The sequence below is a fragment of the Lissotriton vulgaris genome, chromosome 4_1, assembly GCF_964263255.1.
Source record: "Lissotriton vulgaris chromosome 4_1, aLisVul1.2, whole genome shotgun sequence".
Lineage (NCBI taxonomy): Eukaryota > Metazoa > Chordata > Amphibia > Caudata > Salamandridae > Lissotriton > Lissotriton vulgaris.
In genome coordinates this window covers 1,217,714,311-1,217,731,061 of record NC_141691.1, presented here as the reverse complement: position 1 = coordinate 1,217,731,061, position 16,751 = coordinate 1,217,714,311, and the positions used below count along the sequence as shown (strand labels likewise).

General features: G+C 43.3%; 1 protein-coding gene across 1 annotated transcript in view; it reads left to right on the top strand.

Moving 5' to 3' along the window:
* The first annotated feature begins 409 nt into the window (after nt 1-409).
* Nucleotides 410-16,751, top strand: part of LOC147723071 (uncharacterized) — a 170,525-nt gene continuing 154,183 nt past the window's right edge. Inside the window, exon 1 of the mRNA XM_086965432.1 lies at nt 410-640. Coding sequence (XP_086821558.1) covers nt 538-640 — 103 coding nt within the window. The 5' untranslated portion in view covers nt 410-537. The remainder of the gene's footprint in view (nt 641-16,751) is intronic.

Here is a 16,751-nt window from a genome sequence, read left to right as displayed (position 1 = left end):
AATTCAAAACATGTTTAGTTACCACAGCTCCCACCAAGGGTGGTGTTCCAGCTAAGTGTGCTCTATTTGTATAACACTAATAATGAATGATTGAATGCTATTCACTGTTAGTATAATTCAAAACGGGCAAACAAGGGACAGCACCTGGCCCCTTTGTTCTTTGTACTGATTGTGCCACCTCTGAGGCCAGCGGCCTCAAAGGCAGAGCCAGTGGTCGTAAGGGGCAAGCCAAGGGTCGCAGCTGCGACCACTAAATTATGGCCAGGTTGTAAAACACCCGTTTTTTTTTTCAAACCGGAATTATGCAAGTTGCTTGTATAATCTTCAGTGTTTCGACGTGTGTAGCGCTGTAGTGCAGTTTCATAAGCAGTGGCCTCGGTCCTTTTGGAGGACAAAGTCTCGAGATAACAACCCAGGGAGCAGTCCGACTGCTTATAAGCGAGCTGCACTAACGCGCTGGGTTAATGCCCTTTTCAGAAGCCCCTGGAGTGGAGCCTCGAAGAGTGCGCGGTTTTTTTCTTCTCAAGGTCACACATTATGGCTGCTGGCAACGTCTTCCTCGTGGCGCTCATTGTTCTCTCCTTCCTGTCCTTCCTTTGCATGGTGTTCTTCAACGCCCTGTCAGCAACCTCTTTCGAAGGTGAGTACACGGTTTGTTAAATGTGATACACAGAGGATGGGTCTGTCGTGCTGTGTTGAGATGCCTAGGCTCACGTGCACGATGAGATATTGCAAAGCATGCCTCGACATTTGACACGTTTCATGACGGGACACAAAGGAATGCACACGTCATTATTGATCATGTTTACCGAAAAACTAATTTGATCTGAAAGTTGATGCGCTGGCAGCACGAATCATGCTTTTCAAAGGACGGTGGCTCAATGGTTAGAGCGGAAGACCCTGAACCAGAGATCTGGCCCGGGACCAGGGTTCAATTCCCCGTCTCGGCGGGTCTTGGCACTCTTGGGCTCAAAATTCCACGGACCTGGTAATTCTCGCCTCGGTTTTTTCAAATCGGAGGGGGACCCCACATCAATTTAGGCAGGTCGATGGGGAAAGTAGCAATCAAACACTAGAAGGGGACCTGCCCGCACTAATTTTAATCAATGGCCTAGGAAAGGTCCTTAGTATTATAAAAATTGTCCTGAACCCAAGCAAATCATATAACAAGTTTGATTTTATCAAAATTTATTATTTATTTCTGTGAATTCATTGTCATTGTATATAGATATAAATAATTTAGTATCAAAATAAATAAGCATCATGGCAACAATTAAATGGTGGTTCTAACTTCATACTAACATACCCTTAACATTCATACAAAAAACATTCACGCATCATACATCCTACAGCACTATGCAGAGATGGTTTTAGATGACAGGAGGGACCGGTGATCAAATGTCCAGGTTGGTTCAATGGGTTCCTAAATAGGAACAGACGCCTGACAATTTTTATAATACTAAGGACCTTTCCTAGGCCATTGATTAAAATTAGTGCGGGCAGGTCCCCTTCTAGTGTTTGAATTCTCGCCTCGGTGCCTATTCCAATCATGGAGTCCCACTCTGCAACTCTGGGCAATAGCTTGCTTAATCTCCACAACGGCCCCCACAACGCTAAGGATGCCTGGCCTTCACCCTGAGGGTGCCCATGAGTGGACTCCTCACAGGGAAAGCCAGGATGGGTTCCACAGCGGTATTCGTACAAGCGCCTTGAGACCCTTGCGGGTGAGTAGTGCGCTATACAAGTATCAATTTTATTTATTGTGAAGCGCCAACTCCCCGATAGTATATGCACAGGGGTGTAAAAGGCTGGCAACATCAAACACGTCAACCCAAGGCCAGATCTACTAAGCAAGCTGAACTGGCGTTATATGAACCCATAAGGCCAAATGATCAGAGGTCTAAAAAATAGGCAAAAGGAATATCACATGATAATCCTACGTGTAACTTGTATGTTTCGTGAAATTACACACGATGCGACTGTGCTTATGAATTTGTACTGGGGAGTATCTTTTGAGTGAAATCTCTTACAAGAAACCACCAGTTCGCTTTTACGCCATGGCTATTGTATTAGAATTGCCCCTAGTGCATTTTAAGACATTATCAGCGACCCTTTGTAAATAAGGCGCTGCATACGTCTAATCCATCAATGTAACATAGCGCTGCCGGCTTTACTGCAATCCCTCAGTGTACTGCCCCATTTTTTATTAAACGTGGGCAATAGATTCACACGGATGAGTGCAGGGCTGTAGCGAAACGCCAAAGATCACCTCCTCCGATTAAGAATCTAACGCAGTGTGGGCCATGCTGAGCCAAGGGACAATCAGTAGGAACGGCATGTTAATAAACAGAGGTGGATCGACGTTTCAGAATAATTACTTGCCGTCATTTTTCTACTTTTTGTGTGGCTTTAAATCACTGGTTGTTGCCAGACTAGGGAAAATGTAGGTAGACTAGGGACATTGAGCGGGAGATGACAAAGTGTTCTGCTGTTTCGAAAAAGGCCGAAAACTTGGTTATTTCAATCTGCTCAAGGACATGTTTATAAGGGGCTGTAATGGGTCGTGGTGGAGTTTTATTGATACAGCGTCCATGGGTCGGGTTTGATGTCAGGTTGTTTAGGTAGTTCCTCTGACCTCTCTTTCTGAGCGCCGCGACACGCCCGGCAGGCGTAACCACATGCTTTACAAATTTGATTATTATTAATACTTTAATTGTTTGGTTTAGACTTGATCCAATCATTATGAGGACCAAATTGCCTGGCACTGGAACAGCCTCTTGATTTGGTGAGATGTGTGTGTGCGGTATTGTGGATGTGTGAATCGTTAAGTGCAGGAATAAGTCTATGGTTATATGAATGGATGAATGAGCGCAAGTATGAATGACTAAGTGCTTGGAGGATGAGCGATGCAGTGCATGGATGGAAATATCTATTTATTCACCCATTGACTCATTGGTGTACCCCACTTGGTCACCTTCAATATAGCACAAAAGCACACAAAATCACCAGTGAATGAAGAGGACCTTACATTGTCAAGCCAGACCTATTGGTGTTGTCAATGAAAATCCATTGTGAGACGACAGTGAGAGATACTTTTACGAAAGGTACCTCTCACATACAACTTGTAGGTTATGAGTGATGTTAGAAATGGGGTTTCTGGTTGGCTAGGGTATACACCTAAGCCAGGCAGACCCCACCACTCTAGTCAGGGTAAGGGACTTACACACCCAAGATAACGCCTGCTCACGCCCTTGGTAGCTTGGCAGGAGCAGTCAGGCTTATCCCAAAGGCAATATTTAAAGCGTTTGCACAACACACACAAACACACCACAAAAGAGATCACACAGTAGTATATCAAAATGCATAGCTGTATCGCATGTCAACATAGACCAAGACAGCATAAACCAATAATTACTTTGCCAACTAGGCAACTGTCATAGCATTACAATCAGTGCAATGAGAAAAAGGTTCCTAAGTTGCACATGTCAGCAAAACATCATTACTGTGCATCTGATACAGTCACATGCCATGTTACTCGTTATCCTGGCAGTGCAAGGCATTAACCACATCTCACCATGAACATGATATGAAGCATGTAATGAAAAAGAAAACCACACAAATCACCACAGTATGGCAAGTACTGAGTCTTGGTTTGGAAACAACATACATGAAGCATCATAGATCACAAGAGCTGCATGGCTCACCAAAAAACTATCATCCAAACACACCAATACTTCAGGAATAATTACCACCATCAGCACATTGGGTGGATGACCTAAATTCAGGTACCCCAACTTTTTTATGAAGTAATAAGAGCCGCAATGTAGGTTACAGAACACCTGCACATCTACGGCGTAGTTTACTGCATTTTCAGTGGTTTTCAATGAAGTGGGGGCCTCCATTGATGGTTCTTCCTGAATGGTCTTTATTGAAGAGCTAGTGGCCCCAAGGTATGACAACACATGGGAAGTGGCTCCTGCTGTAGATTCCAGCATGGGAGACCTCTCTGGGTCCCCTCGCTTGCAAACTGAACAAAGTACAGCTACTTGCATATGACCAGAACCCCAAAAATGCTCCCAAGGCAAGGAGCGCCAGGCACCCATGCTGGGACATCTCGGGTTCGAATCCAGAGATCATCACCTCTTCCACGGCCACACATGACCACGGATCCTGGCCTGCTCCTTCCTCGAGGGCAAATGGAGTAAGCCTTGTCAGCTTCCTGGGACTCATTGATCGGGCCCAGCCTCTCATGCAGCTGAGGGCTCCTCAGCTGCCTAAGTGCAGCGCAATATCTACCCTAAGGCCTTGCTCGCACACACAGCTGGCCCCGCCCTCCAGAGTGTGTCTTGGGGAATTGGAACCAAGCACGCTGTAGTCGGCACAGAAGCACCAGTTTAAGCAGCTGGAGTGAGGTACCTCCTTCGGTACTATTGCGCCAGCCCACATAAATCAAGAGGACTAATTCTGCAGCAGCAAAGACTGGAGCGCCCAGCAGACTCATTTTCAGGGACCAGAACCAGAAGAATAAAGTGCTCACCACAAACTTGTTTTTTATAAACACAGGGCAGACCACCAAGCCCTGCAAGATCACTGGGGGGGGGGGGGGGGCACACAAGCAGGACTGTAGGCAGCAGCAGGAAAGCACACAGGGTCCTTGTAGGCAAAGAGGCAGTTCTTCCAGCAGGTCAGCACAACAAAGCAAAGTCCAATTGGTGGTTTTCCTGGCAGCACAGCAGGTACTCTGGCGCAATATGTAGAGCCAGTAGCATCTGGTTACAGGTACCACGCAGAGTCTAAAATCATGCGGTCAGAACTCCTGTACTCAAAATGTCTTTGATGTGGAGGTAACTTCAAAAAAACTTTAGAATTGCACAACACCCCCCATTCAATCCCAGCTCTGACTCCAGACACACTACAGGGGGTAGGAGACAGCATTGTCAGAGGTCAGGCACACCCCATTCAGGTGTCAGTGACAATTCTTCCCACCACTCTAGCCCAGGAAGACCCATCAGCTAGTGATGGGCCATCAGGATATGCAGGACACACCTCAGCTACCTTTGTATGACTGTATATAGTGAATGCACAAACAGCCCCTGTCAGTCTAAGTCAGATGTTGATTAGAGTCAAGCTGCAAAGGACAAAGAGTCTTAAGCACATAGAAATGCCCACTTTCTAAAAGTGGCATTTCTAAAATAGCAATGAAAAATCCACCTTCACCAATAAGCAGGATTTATCACCAGGGGCGGCCGCCACATACAAATGTTAGTGGGGCGGGGGAGGGGGTGCGCGTGGGGAATATAATTTTTTTAAAAGCTTACCTTAGTTTGACGGCTGGGTCCCTCGTCATGCCGGGTGCTTCTTCTTCCATGTACCAGCAGGCACCGGGGCTGCATCAGACTACCTGTCCAATCCTTGCGCTGGGATTGGCCTGAGCAGGCTAGAAAGACCCACTGCTCAGACCAGGGAGTCTGTGGGGTTTCTCCAGTTCAGCTGCTCAAAGCAGCTGGGCTGAAGAAACCTAAGTGCGCATGTGTGTTTTGGTCAGCCTGAGATGGCCAGACAAATATGGATGTGTACAAAGCACTCATCTTACCTCCTCCCATTCCCTGCCTCCACCCCTCCCTGCACATGCTGGCTAAGCCAGCTGCCTAAAAATAAAACGAACATCAAATATTGTTTTATTTTTTAGCTGTTGGCTCTGTTTATCAGCACTAGTATAAACATTCCAAATATGGCAATGCTACTCCTTTCAGATAAGAAATTACTACTGAAACATATATCAGGGAATTCCCAATGCAAACCCGTGGAGGAGCAGGCCTCACGGTAGTGAGGAACCAAATAGGATGTTTTTCACTACCTGGTAATGCCACGCAATGAAGGTACATATCCAACCTTTTGTCTACACAGCACTCTGCTCATAGGGCTATGTAGGGTCTTCCATAGGGGTGACCTATATGCAGTAAAAGGGGAGTTTCAGACTTGGCAAGTAACTATAAATCCAAGCCACCTGTGGCAGTAAGCTGCACACACAGGCCCTGCAGTGGCAAAGACCTGAGACAGGTCTGAAAGGCTACTTCTGTTGGTGGCACATGCAGCGCAGCAGGTCCACAAGTAGCATTTAATTTGCAGACCCTGGGTATATGAGATACCACTGTACAAGGGACTAACAGGTAAAATAAATATGCCAAACAGGTGTAAGCCAATTATACCAAGTTTAAAGGAGAGCACATGCACTGAATAGCAGTGGTAAAGTGCCCAGAGTCCTAAAGCCAACAAGAATAGGCCAGAAAAAATACAGGAGGAAGGCAAAACAAGTTTGGGGATAACCCCTGCAAAAGGCCCAGGTCCAACAAGTGGGGTCAGTGGTGTACGTTCACTCGAGCTTCCAGCAAGATACCTCTCCACCTGAAGTGCTTGGAATTGTTGCAGAAATTGGCAAGTAAGATAAGAAGAAAACTCCAGTCCTATAACTCAAGGCTGCTACAATAAAGTGTTCGTAGAGATTGGAGGAAAGGCCACCTGTGCCCCTCTAATCACTGGGATCACCTGCCTTGGCTATGCAGTGGCATGTGAAGGAGTGTTTTCTAACTACTTGCAACTCATCAGCTAAAGTCTGTGAACTGGCGGTAGGTCTGTTGTTCCATTGTGCAAACTACGAATATGTAAACACTGACCATATATGCATCCTTAATACTTTGGACCTCTGGATAAGAGTGCTGGAATCTTTCACACAACCTATGTTACACGATGAAATATATGTGCAGGAATCATATCATTCAAGATTAATGTAATACATTAGCAATCAAGGTTCCATCTGAGGGTCTTGTGTCCAAAACCTTGCCTTAGTGGAATTATCCTTACAAGTTTACCGTTCTTAATATATTGATCCTAGCTAGCATGGTACCTCAAAGGAACGTGTACTATATCAAAGCAGAAGACTTTAAGGTAGATTAGACGATCACCAGTGACATCTTTATGTCCCCTGCAGTTTACAAGTTTGATTCCAAGCATGACCAATTAATTCTTTCTGTTCTCTGTGGTCAATCAAATGAGTACCGTTAAGTTAGGCAATAGTGATACTTGGATACACCAGATCTTTAGCATTAAGGGTTATTTATGAATAAGTTGTTGTTAGAGACTATGGTCCGGATTTAGAGTTTGGAGGACATGCTACTCTTCCACAGATGCAAAATGGATGACCCGCCCACTTTATTTAGAGTTTCGTGTGCCGTCGGCTGTCCAACCACTGACTACACCAGCAGAAATATTACACCAATACCCTAATGGACTTTTAGGCATCAGTGTAAGTATGTCAAACTGTCCGCCCTCTTGGCGGTCTCAAAGAGAACAAAAGAAAGTTGGCCCCACCCCCTTGAATAAATCACCTAGGGCCATATGTAGGTAATTTAATTTGACAGATTCCTAAATAACAAATTTTACCATTTCGGTATTTAGGAATCGGCAAATTGAATGTTGGTTAAAATGTGGTAAATTTTACTGAATCGGTAATATTTGTTATTGCCGATTCGGTATTTACAGATTTGGTAATTCTCATTCATTCCTGTGGGCCTGGAGGCCCATAGGAATGAATGGGAAGCCATTCACTATTACCGATTCGGTAAATACTGAATCGGTAATAGGGGGAGCATTTTCAAGGGTGGCAGGGTGTCACATTGACACCCTGTTGCACCCCTGAATCGTGCATGAGTGCACATGTGGTGCACATACATGCCCTAAGGGCATGTATGTCTGCCACATGGCACTTTTAAAAAAGCACAAAATTGCTTTTTTAAAGGTATTCAATATTTATTAGTAACGAATTCTTAAATAAAAAATGCACTCATTTGAGTGCTCCCTACATAGGATTTATGGATTCGGTAATTTACCGATTCAGTATTTTAAGGAATCAGTGATTTACTGATTCCTTAAATTACGATTCGGTAAATTACCGAATCCTTATATCCAGCCACCTACATTAGAAAAAGCAAAATACCGGTCGGTAACGGGAAATTTACCGATTTTTGGCCGTTACCGCTATTAAGCTACCTACATATGGCCCCAGTGAGTAAAAAACAATAGCTTTTTGTTTTACAGAAATAAACTTCTACTTTAGGAGTTTGTTTTCGTAAAACAAAAACGTTTTTTTGTTTTGTTTGGGAAGCCAAGTGTACTCCACTATGTCTGTAGATCAGAAAGATTTACTTTAAAACAGTGTATCAGCGGTCAGCACAAACGAGGTGCTTGCATTAGAATGGAATGCAGCCTATTTTTTATTTCTAGGGAACCATAACCTGATTCTTGTATCTGGCATCTTAGTAACAGTGACCGATGAGAGTGTCGGTAAGAAACATAACTAAAAGTCCAATAATTTTTTACCACTTGAAATCCCTTTTCCAGACTGCTGAGAAGTCTTTGTCTACAGGAAAGACCCCGTGTCTTAGATGCATCAGTTATCACAAAACCTAATGAAGATCTTACCGCACTCCTCAAACAAGTTTACGATCATTCTTTTCATTGAAAAGCTCAAGGATTCAGCAGTCTGTAAAATATGTGCTAGTTTCAAGAAAAGTATCATTTTTGTGCTTCAGACCAAGACACAACTTTCCTCATCAGTATTTAATTGGGAATAGCCTAGTGTGTGAATTGGGAAATGTAGGCTAGCATTACAAACTGTGTGCAAAATTGTGCACTGGGATAGAATGAACCCAGCTGGCAGGTTAAGTGTGAGAGAAGCCAAAGACTTGATTTGTACTTTGGCTAAACCCCCACACATGTGGATGAGAGAACATTATAGAAGCAAAGCCCTTCTTCCCTAAAAGTAGCTTGACAATCTAAGTCAAGGTTTCATAAACATTGGAAATAAGCCAAAAAATAAAAGCCAACATTCATGAAAATTATTCAAGCATTCAGAAAAATACTCACAAGGGTCAACTGTTTGCTAGAAAGTCATTGTTGAAGGTGAGAATCTTATAAAAATAATGAAGGATCTGATTTAAATGTTGGCAGAGAGGGAACCCTGTCGCAACGGCATAGGTTTGACTGCAGTGGAAACTAATCTATATTCGCAATGGTCACACCCCTCTGACAGAGTAAGGGTTTTTGGAGGTTTGGCTATATGTCCGCCCACCTAATATAGATTTGTGGACATACAGCTGATTTTTAATTATCGTCGCCACCAAGAAAAACCTGACAGTAAGGTGCATTGAAAGGTTCTCAATGCCCAATTGGTGCATTATTTTTTTTATTTTAAAAAAGAAAATCCCACTTTGGAAATTTCTTTTTGAAAATAAAAATATGTTGCATGATTGACATACAGCTCCGTCAAGTTGACAGAGCCAACCATCTAACATACAACATATTTCTAGGAACTACTGTAATGATAGTTGCTGAAAATGCAAGAAAGTGAGCAGTGGACATCTCTAAATATGGCAGGGAGAGTACCGTTGCCATGGCGGGAAAAAAGTACTCCTTCAAGGCAATGGTAATTACTCTGTTTGCCAATATATAAATCAGACCCTAAGGTCCCTAGTCATAAATTGTGGGGCCACAAGTAAAGGAGGTCATTAACAGATTTTACCTTTGAATTTAGTCTTCAGTAAAGAGAGAAAATCAGTGCCATAAGATTAGGCTGCATCTGACAAAACTTCCATGGCTCTTGATGCACGGAGAAGGAGCCCTAGTGATGAGAGACACATTGAAATCAAAGGTTTACATTAGCAAAATATATTTTTGAGGTCCAGCGTAGGGTGCAAGATTGTTGGATAATGCTGATACCTTTCCTAGGACCGTCTCTCTCTCATTTTCAATTCCTCCTGAAATGGTGAATCGGAGCATAATTCCGCAAGGTGTTATTGTGCCAACGGAAGCTCATACTGGGCTTTCAGACTTGAATTACAATTTCCACTTCAATCTACATAACAGTAGGGAAAGTGCTGGACTTTGAAGGGGTTAGGTTAACTAATGCTACTCCAACACAGAAGGGAAAGTGTTTGAGGGGTTAGCTTTACTATTTCCCTTCCAATCTAAGGAATAGTAGGGAAAGGTTTGGACTTCGAATGGATTAGGTTTACTATTCTCACTCCAACGTGATCAAAATCAAGTGAAGTGTTGGACAAAGAAAGGGTTTCAGATACCATTCCAGTCCATATTCATTTGTAAAAGCAGGCATTTAAATACCCAACAACACAAAATATTACACTATATTTAAAATATAAAATATAGGCATTATAAATAATTCAAATTAAATGTAATTAAAAACAACATTTGATACAAAAATAATTTGACATATATAAAATAATAAATGTAAAACAAATGTACTTGTTTCCATATTAATCAAAATCCTTAATATTAAAATATAAGTAAAACAATATTCCATTAAAATGGTAATTAAATAAAAGAAATACATTTAAAACAAATATTGATATAACATTAATTCTAAAAATGTCATTATTAGGTATACTTATATAAATGAGCTAATTAAAATACAACAAATTGCGGTAAAAAATAATCAATTTATTAATTTACATAATTTAGTACCGATTAATTATTTAATTAACATAAAACATAATTTCTTAAAAAACAAACATTATAATTTATAAAGCTCCCCACCCTATTTCCCTACAAACCCAACAACTCAATACTAAATTAAAAATGAGTAATTAAACTAGAGAACATTAAGATTGCACATAAAGGGCCCCATTACGAAGTCCACCCAACACCGTTTCCACCATAGGTCGGCAGTTCTGTACACTATATTATGATGCAACCTCACATGGTGCAGTTGCTAACTCCTATCTCTTCCCATTTCTCTGTTTCCGTCAGCATCACAACCTCCCATAGAGAAATGGAAGTTTGTGTAAATCCCTGCACCGTGTGGAAGGCACCTCATGGTGCCTGCCACAAGGTGCAGGGATTTATAGGGGGCACTACAGCTGCCCCCGTCACAGCTGGAGGCCACGGAGGAAAAATGGCCCTGCTATGGGCCCTCAAAGTCAATTTCCGATAGGTTTTCCGTGTCGGAAAGCCCAACATGAAAAGCATGTCAGAAACCAACATCATAATCCCGATGGTGGAAACACTGTCTGCACAGGATTGTGTTTGATATCCGACGGGCTCCATGAGCCCATTGGGAGCCAGCCGGAATGACCTGCCGGTTTGAATTCCGATGGCCATAATCCTTATACGGCTGTCGAAATTCAAACCAAGGATGTCGGTCGGAAGCTCACTCTTAACAATATATAATTTATCAATTAAATCATTTACTTAAACAAATTAAATATATAATTAACTTTAAAAAATGTAAAGTAAAAAACAATAATTCATAATTTTATTTAAGTAACTTCACAACCTATGCCCTTTCAAAACCAGCAACCCGCTACTAAATTATAAATTACGAACTATATTAAAAAAAACTATTTACCCATTTAAAATGACATACTATAGTAAGAAAATATAAACCAATTGTTATAACAATAATCATACCCAAATTAATGTAATACATAGCATATATTACATTAATTTAAAAAAAATGTACTACTATATTAAAGTACACCATATTATAAAGAACAATATTAAAAAGATAATATATGAATAAATAAACAGTAGTCTTACCTTCTATATTATGTTTCTCAATATTTTTGATTTGACTATATATTTATGTGATATTGTTGTAACTCTATATCTTTGAAACAATATTTATGTCATTCACCTCCCAAGCAGTGACTGAATCAAATATAAAATCGTTGCCCCCCACAATATATATTTCCAATTGATTGTAATGAATTCTCTTCTTACATTTAAATTTTTTATTCCAAAGCCAACCTTGTATGCAAAATTAAAGCTTTAATCTGCTGCCTTTCAAAAGTTAAAATTTAAAGACACTACTATCGAGTATTTCAGGAGAATGTTATCTGTGGTTTTTCAAGTTGAAAGGAATTGTGATTGGCAAAAAAAGAACAATGAGGCGGTATCTATCTACAAAGAAAATGTTACATGGGGTTTTCATCACAAAACCAAAGTACATTGATCCAACTTAGCTTTAAAAAAGACTGTGGAGTCTGTTCAGCACACATCAGGCCTCAAAACGGGTAAATAAAATGAGTTTCCTAAAGGAAATAAACAAAGACAGATGGAATGTTGTTAAATGGCATAATGACATCTACCTTCTTTGTGTGACTTTTGTAAAAGATATCAAGGACAATTCCCACCCCCCTTATTAATTCAGTAAGACATTGTTTTTTCACTATTTTCTTTACTTTTCCAATTAAGGGCCCGATTGCGAGTTTGGCGATCCTTGACCGGGCCACCACGCCACCACCCCGCTTCAGGATGGCAAAACCCTTGTGCGCACTGGCTGCCAGATTATTACATTTTCAGTCACTGGCAGGCAGTTGTTTGGCATTCCCACTGCGGTGCCTATGAAATAGGCACTGCAATGGGAACATCAAAAGCAGTACCTGCATGGCATGGACTGTTGAACTCCATACCGTGCAGATATTGGGGTGCATGCACACAGAGGGCAACAACATGTGCCCCCCTGCATGCACCCCTTAGCCCTGTAGGGCTCCCTTTCTTTTCTTTCTGCTATGGTTTTCATGGAGGAGGAACTGTCATGAAAACCATGGTGGAGAGGAAACTCGTAATATGCTTGGCAGGACCACGGAGGTCCCAACAAGCATATTGCGTCCTCAAGACTGCAGCGCCACTGCCAGGGATCCCTGATCCCTGGCTTTTTCAGCAGTGCAATGGTAGTCTGACTGCCCAACTCATAATGGGGCAGATACCACCACCAGTTCGGCATTGGCTAGACCACCACCGCGGCACCATGAGTCTGGTGGTACATAGACCGCCAGATTCATAATCAGGCCCTAAGTTGTTTGTTCAAGTTCGCATTTAGAATTTAATCATTGATGACATTATCCTGTGACTGTAAGTGTTTCGTAAACATTTCTGAGACTTAAAGATATATACTAAGCTACAGCATAAGTTAAATTGCTATTCTTTCTGTACCAGTAATTAGTCATACTGGGCCCGATTCACAGAACTAACTTAAGACAAAATCCTAAACTTACTACTTTTGGTATTCACAGAAGTTAGGATTTTGTCTTAAGACCGACTTAAGACACACTTAAGACAGAATCCTAACTTAAGTCTGTCTTAAGTCTGTCTTAAATCTGTCTTAAGGCAAAATCCTAACTTCTGTGAATACCAAAAGTAGTAAGTTTAGGATTTTGTTTTAAGTTAGTTCTGTGAATCGGGCCCTATATTTTTAACATGTGTGAGCTGTATGGATGTGTGAATAGGTATGTTAGTGGGTGTGTGAGTGGATGTGTGGGTGGTTGTATGGGTGACCCAGTGGCTGTATAGGTGAGTGGGTGTGTTAGTAGCTGTATTGATGATTGAGTGGCAGTGTGAGTGGCTTTATGGATGAGTATGTGGGAGTGAGAGTATATGTATGGGGAGTGAGTAGTTGGGTAAGTGGCGGTGCGAGTGAGTGATTGAGTGTGTGAGTGACTGAATGCATAAGTCAGTGGGTGCATGAGTATTTGTATGGGTTTTGTGAATGGGTATGTTAGTGGCTATGTCGGTGTGTGAGTGAGAATATGAGAGGTTCTATGGGGTGTGAGTGGCTCTGTGGGTGATGTCATCACTGATGTCATTTGAGATGTCATCAGTGATGTCACTGACCATGTCATAAGTGATGTAATATGTGAAGTCATAAGCAGTGCATTGCAGGGGTGTAAGTTACATTTCTCTCAGGTAACTAAAACTGCTGAATTTCACTAATTTTGTAAGTAAGAGGTCTGAGCCTAACTAAATGTCCCTTTAACCTGTTTTTTCAGTGAATTTATGTTTAAAAAAAATTCTATTTCCTATCTATAATGTCCCTGTAACCTTTGTTTTTTTTCAGTGAATTTCTAAGTTTTCTTAAATTTTAATTCCTAACTGTAACCTATAGCCTTTTAGAGTGAGAGTGTGAGTGCATGAGTTTCTTAGCTGGTGTGTGTGTCTGAGTGGGCCTGAGAGTGGCAGCATAAGTGTCTCACTGAGGGTGTGAGTGGGTGAATAAGTATCTGAGTAGGTCTATGAATGGGGGTGTGAGTCTCCAGGTGGGTGTCTGCGTGGGTCTGTGAGTGGGTTTGAGAGTGTCTGAGTGAGTTTGCCAGTGCCTCCATTTGTATGTGAGTCAGTATGTGAGTGGGTGCATGAGGGTTTGAGTGGGTCTGTGAGTAGGTGTGTGAGTCTCTGATTTGATGTTTGAGTGGTTGAATGGTTGTCTGAGTGAGTGTCTCAGTGGGCCCCTGAGTAGGTGTGAGAGTGTCTCAGTGGGTTGGTGAGTAACTCCATAAGTCTATGAATCAGTCTGTTAGTAGGTCCATGAGCCTGAGTGGGTCTGTGAGAGAGTGCATACGTTTTGTTAGTGGTCTATGAGTGAGTGCATGAGTCTTTGATTGGGTCTGTAAGTGGATGTGTGAGGGTCTAATTGGGTCTGCGAGTGTCTGAGTGGGTCTGTGAGTGAGTGCACGAGTCTCTGAGTGGGTGCATGAGTGTCTGAGTGGGTGTGTGAGTGGCCTCATCAATTGAATTGAAGTGGGGGACCATGCTTCCCCCCAAGCCAAATTCAACCCAAGGGACCCCATCCCCTGAGGCCAACCCTTCATTGAATAGGGGAGGAAGCTACACACCTCCTCTCCCTGGGCTGATTTTGGCCCTAGGGACCCTAGTCCCCAGGGCCCGGCCTTAAACCAATGGGGGAAGGGGGAACACGGCCTTATCCCCTGGTTAATTTTGGCACTGGGGACCCGATCCCCTGGGCCTAGCCATGATTCCCTGGGTCCCCTGGAGCCTACTTAGGGCACCCAGAATACAAAGGGACTGAGGGGGGAGCCTCAAGACCCCCAGAGTCCCAGCCAGCTGTCAAAGCTCCTGCCAAGCAAAAGCAAACAGCTATGTCCCAGGGGTGGGCACCCCAGGACATAGCAGGAACTGGCCCTGGGTGGTAGTGGTCCACAGGGCCATGTTATTCTCCAGTAGGGATGGACCCCTCCTTTCTAGTTCACTGACCACTCTGAGGAGGTGGCTGTCCCTGGGGCCCTATGTGGCCTGTTTTATTTTAAGTATTTGGCCTGAGAGATGATGGCCCCTGGGGCCTATGAAGCCTCAGGAGGGGGGCCTTGCACCCACCTACTATTGAATAATAAAGTCCTGGGGAGGTGGTAGTCCCTGGGTCTCAAAGGGTCTCAGGAGGGAAGACCCATGCACCCCTTCCAATTTGCTTATAAAATGCCCAGGACCTGAGTCACCTGGGATCCTTTTTGATAACAAGAGTTGGAGCCCATGCTTGTTTTTATAAAAATAAATTACTGCAAATTTGTTTTTTCAAATGCTTCTTTACCCTGCCAGGGTCTTCTTTGACCCCAAGGCTTGGGGGTCAGGGTATTCCTACCCTACCCCTTTTCTTTTTTTCCACATTTATGGGGTCTTTAGGATCGCGGACGGACTTCAAGTTCAAGTTCAAGTTCGAGAATTTGTATAGCGCACTACTCACCCAGAGGGTCTCAAGGCGCTTGGGGAGGGGGTTCGTTATTTATCGAATAGCCAGGTTTTAAGTTCTTTTCTGAAGGAGATATGGTTATGTGTGAGGCGGAGGTGAGTGGGGAGAGAGTTCCAGGTCTTGGCCGCTAAGTAGGAGAAGGATCTGCCTCCCATGGTGGATCTTTGGATACGCGGGACTGCGGCGAGACCTTGATTGGAGGATCTTAGTTGGCGGGTGGGTGTGTAGAAGGATAGTCGAGTGTTGAGGCATTTCGGGTCCTAGTTTGTATAGGGCCTTGTGTGCGTGGGTGAGGAGACGGAATGTTATTCTCTTGTTGACGGGAAGCCAGTGGAGGTCTTTCAGGTGGCTGGAAATGTGATCATGGCGAGGGATGTCCAGAATGAGTCTCGCCGATGCGTTTTGGATGCGTTGGAGTTTTTTCTGTAGTTTGGCTGAAATTCCGGCGTAGAGGGTGTTTCCGTAGTCTAGACGGCTCGTAACCAGTGCGTGGGTGACAGTCTTTCTTGTCTCGGTGGGGATCCAATGGAAGAATTTTTTGAGCATACGAAGTACGTTGAAGCAGGAGGATGAGACGGCGTTGACTTGTCTGGTCATCGATAGGGAGGAGTCTAATATGAAGCCTAGGTTACGTGCGTGGTCTGTGGGTATGGGTGCAGAGCCCAGATCCGAAGGCCACCATGAGTCGTCCCAGGCAGAGGGGGATGACCCTAGGATGAGTACTTCCGTTTTATCTGAGTTAAGTTTCAGGCGGCTGTTTTTCATCCATATGGCTACTTCTTTCATGCCTTTGTGGAGATTGGTTTTTGCGGTGTTGGGGTCATTAGTGAGTGAAAGGATCAGCTGGGTGTCGTCCGCGTAGGAGATGATGTTGAGGTTGTGTTGGCGCGCGATGGAAGTGAGTGGACTCATGTATACGTTGAAGAGGGTGGGACTGAGTGATGATCCGTGTGGTACACCGCAGATGACTTCGGTGGCCACTGATTTGAATAGGGGAAGTTGGACTTTCTGAGTTCTCCCAGCTAGGAACGAGATGATCCAGTCCAAGGCTTTTCCTTTTATGCCGATGTTGCTGAGGCGTTGTATGAGGGTGCTGTGACAGACAGTGTCGAAGGTGGCGGAGAGGTCGAGTAGAATGAGGGCCACTGTTTCTCCGTTGTCCAGAAGTGTTCGGATGTCATCTGTTGCTGCGATGAGG